General features: G+C 40.5%; 1 protein-coding gene across 1 annotated transcript; it reads left to right on the plus strand.

Moving 5' to 3' along the window:
• Nucleotides 1-1,526: 1,526 nt before the first annotated feature.
• Nucleotides 1,527-2,486, plus strand: LOC142441658 (olfactory receptor 12D2-like). Its single transcript, XM_075543483.1, has one exon. It carries the CDS (start codon nucleotides 1,527-1,529, stop codon nucleotides 2,484-2,486), a length of 960 nt encoding a protein of 319 aa, XP_075399598.1.
• Nucleotides 2,487-4,163: the final 1,677 nt, after the last annotated feature.

Raw genomic sequence — 4,163 nt, forward strand, 5'->3', positions numbered from 1 at the left:
GGAAACACAGAGAATCCAAGGCAGATGATCCCTTTAGGACCAGTGGTGTGAGTGGCAATACTGGGAGGAAAGAGGGAGGGTGGGTTGGAAAGGGGGAACAGATTACAAGGGTCTACAGGTGACCTCCTCCCTGGGGGATTAACAACAGAAAAGTGGGTGAAGGGAGACATTGGACAGTATAAGATATGACAAAATAATAATAACTTGTAAATTATCCAGGGTTCACGAGGGAGGATGGAACAGGGAGGGAGGGGAGAAAATGAGGAGCTGATGCCAGGGGCTCAATAGGAAAGCATATGTTTTGAGAATGATAATGGCAACAAATGTGCTTGACACAATGAATGTATGTATGGATTGCTATAAGTGATCTACGAGCCCCCAATAAAATGATTTCTTTAAAAAAAATAGGATTTAAGGAAATAGATGGCAAGATAGTTCAAGTGGCCTGAAGCCACTAATTACTTTGAGGACAGGTAAGTATTGGGTAATAATATTACTTACTCAGAGATTCAGACTCTGGTCAGTGATAAAGATCCCAGAGCAAACAGAAAATGGAAAGATTATATCATTTATCATAAAAGAAGTAATTTGGGGATCCAATTTTGTGAACAAATTATGGCCCGTGTTAAAACACAGCAGCTACAACAGTGATGAAGACTTAAACAAACCTCTGCTGATAATATCTGATTACAATGGCCTCCTTTGTTCTCCAAGCTAAGACTGCACAAAGGTCCCAGGGGTGTGTTTCCTATAGGGACCTATACGCATTTACATTCTAAGACAAGGGAACACAGAAACTGCTATTTTAAAAGGCATTTGGGGGTTGTTTCTTTAAGATTTTATTGTTGCAAGTAATTTATCCCTGTCTATTTTGAAAAAGTTGAAATTCTTCCAAGCAACTACTTACTAGGTTTAGAAATAAGGGTGCGGTGATCCACTTCTAAAACAGAACCATATTAGTGCTGACATAGGAAGACACAAAGGAAGTTCCATCCAAATGTAGATGTACACAGACGCTCAAGATGAGAGCCCAACAATATGCTCTCGATATCTGAAAGTAAAGAAAATGCTAATAATTCATCTAATTTTAAGTTTTTGGAAGATTAAGTCATAGTACAAAACACAATATTCAACAATTAAATATCAAATTTAATGATAAATCTTTGATATCTAACAATTTAATAAGTCATATTCTGTAAGATCTCTTGGGTTATTGTTGTTGCTGTTATTAAGGGGACTCAAGTCAATTTCCACTCACAGAAACCCTGAGGACAAAGCACTAGCCAGTCCTGCTCCATCTTCACAAATGACTTTATGTTTCAGGCTATTTTGCACCCAAAGAGTCAATGCATCTCCTTGAGAATTTGCGTCTTTCCTTGCTGACATTGAACTTTACCAAGCATGGTATTCCATAAAATCCCTGAGGTTGGGACAACTATATATTCCCTCAAAATATTTTTGTGTCTGCAATGAAATTCTCATTAGCAATAATGTTCCATATATCACTTTGTCTTTTCTTGTAAGTGATGCTGAACCAAACCTCAGTCACCGAATTTCTCCTCCTGGGAGTGACAGATGTCCAAGAACTGAGGCCCTTTCTCTTCGTGGTTTTCCTCATCATCTATTTGATCAATGTGGCTGGGAATGGAGCTATCCTGGTTATTGTAATCTGTGATCCCAAACTCCATTCACCTATGTATTTCTTCCTGGGAAACCTATCGTGTCTAGATATCTGCTACTCCACCGTGACACTGCCAAAGATGCTAGAGAATCTCCTCTCTCCAAACAAAGCCATCTCCTTTGTGGGATGCATCAGCCAGCTTCATTTCTTTCACTTCCTGGGCAGCACAGAGGCCATGCTGTTGGCTGTGATGGCCTTTGACCGTTTTGTGGCCATCTGCAAGCCACTTCGTTACACTCTCATCATGAATCATCAGCGCTGTGCTCAGATGGCTGGCACTGTCTGGGCCATTGGATTTTCCCATGCACTGCTGCACTCCATCATGACCTCTAACTTGACCTTCTGTGGTTCTAACCACATCCATCACTTCTTCTGTGATATTAAGCCATTGATAGAATTGGCCTGTGGGAACACTGAGCTCAACCAGTGGCTGCTCAACACTGTCACGGGGACCATCGCCATGTGTCCCTTCTTTCTCACAATTCTCTCCTATTCCTACATCATCACCTCTCTCCTCTTCAAGACCCGTTCTTGCAGCGTGCTTCACAAAGCATTGTCCACCTGCGCTTCCCACTTCATGGTAGTTGCTCTTTTCTATGTTCCTGTTCTAGTCACGTATGCCCGTCCTTCCTCAGGCAGCTCCATGGAGCAGGAACAGGTCATTGCCATCATGTACACCGTGGTCACCCCTGTGCTAAACCCACTGATCTACACTTTGAGGAACAAGGACGTGAAGAGGGCCTTGATCAGGGCAGTCAGAAGGAACTATCCCTGGAGAAATCCAGATAATGTGTCTGAGGCATAAATAAGTGGCAATGAGATAGTTGAGAGGGGAATTTATACTGCATCTCAAATTGTTTAGATTGTATGTATTTAAGAAAAAATTGTGTAAAAGAAATATAAATTGTAAAGTTCAAGCTATCGAGTAAAGACATATGAACAAATTGGATATTGACCATAGAATTCTCCTGGTGAATTGTTGTTTGAAATACCGGTTTATGTACTTATGTGTTATATATGTATTGTGTTGTTTGCAATCAGATATAAAAATATGCTTACAGTAACCATGTTAGACATATATGATTAATATTTAGACTTACTTGTTTTAATGATCTCGTTAAAATTAATACATTTTAATATGACCAATAAAAATATCTTTGTATTTTAAAGCTCTTCATAGTTAATTTATTACAAGAGTAAATCTGAGCTCACATATGCATTAAGGTGAATACTTAAAGATATGTGTCATAATTTCTTAATCAACATTCAGGGAGACAGAAGGGTTAGAGCAAATTAATTATAACCACTAATTATCAGAAGTAAAGTAACCACTGGCTCATCTAAAAATTCTGCACCTTGATATGGAAAAGTGCATAAAAACTGGCCAAACTCCTAAGCGAATACAAGGTGTTGAATGGACCATGCAGCAGACAACAAGGATCAAAAACAATCATTGTGTGATCACCTTCCTCACATAATCGCTGAAGACGAAAGTGTGCATCAGCAAGTGTGGTGAAGAAGGCTGATGGTGCCCGGCTACTGAGAGATATAGCGTCTGGGGACTTAAAGGCTTGAAAGCAAACAATCGGCCATCTAGCCCAGAAGCAACAAAGCCCACACGGAAGCAGCACACCAACATAGGTGATCATGAAGGGCAGAGACCAGTCTCAAACAACAAAGGCGGGGGGTGGGGGGGCAGGGAATCACATCACCGTGAATGAGGGGGAGTGCGTGATGGGGACCTAATGCCCATCTGTAGACAGCTGGACATCCCTTCCAGAGGGGTAGTGGGGAGGAGATGAGTCACTCAGGGTTCAGTGTAGCAACAATGAAACTCAAAACCTTCCTCTAGTTCCTGAACACTTCCTCCCCTCCCAATTATCATGACCCCAATTCTATCTTGCGTACCTGGTTATACCAGAAGATGTATAGCAGTGCAGTAGGGATCTGGAAACACAGGGAATCTAGGACGGACGAACCGCTCAACACCCGCGGTAGGAGTAGCGACACCAGGAGGGAAGGGGGTATAGAAAGGGAGAACCAATCTTGGAGATCTATGTGCAACCTCCTCTCTGGGAGATGGGCAATGGGAAGGTGGGTGAGGGGAGATGCTGGGTTGTGTAAGATAAGATATAATAATTATTTATAAACAATTAAGGGGGAAGGGGGGAGCGGGGAGGGAGAAGGGAGGGGGGAAAAAGGGAAACCGAGCTGATTCCCGGAACCCAAGTGGAAGGTGGACCAGTGCAACGAATGTATAAGGGTGCTTTGCTCAATTGATGTATGTATGGATTGTGATATGAGTTGTATGAGCCCCAATAAAAAGATTTATTAATAAAAAAATTTTTAAGAAATGAAATAAATTAAGTTATATTAAAATAAATGGAATAAATAAAAATGAAAATAAATGTAAAGTAAAAAATAATATGAGTGAAATAAAGAAAATCTAAAAATTATAATAAAATAAATTATATTTTTAAAA

The sequence above is a fragment of the Tenrec ecaudatus genome, chromosome 1 (genome assembly GCF_050624435.1).
Source record: "Tenrec ecaudatus isolate mTenEca1 chromosome 1, mTenEca1.hap1, whole genome shotgun sequence".
In the NCBI taxonomy this organism is placed as follows: Eukaryota; Metazoa; Chordata; class Mammalia; order Afrosoricida; family Tenrecidae; genus Tenrec; species Tenrec ecaudatus.

Excerpts from the sequence above, each read along its gene's own strand:
- LOC142441658 (XM_075543483.1), top strand. The coding sequence starts at position 1,527 with ATGCTGAACCAAACCTCAGTCACCGAATTTCTCCTCCTGGGAGTGACA.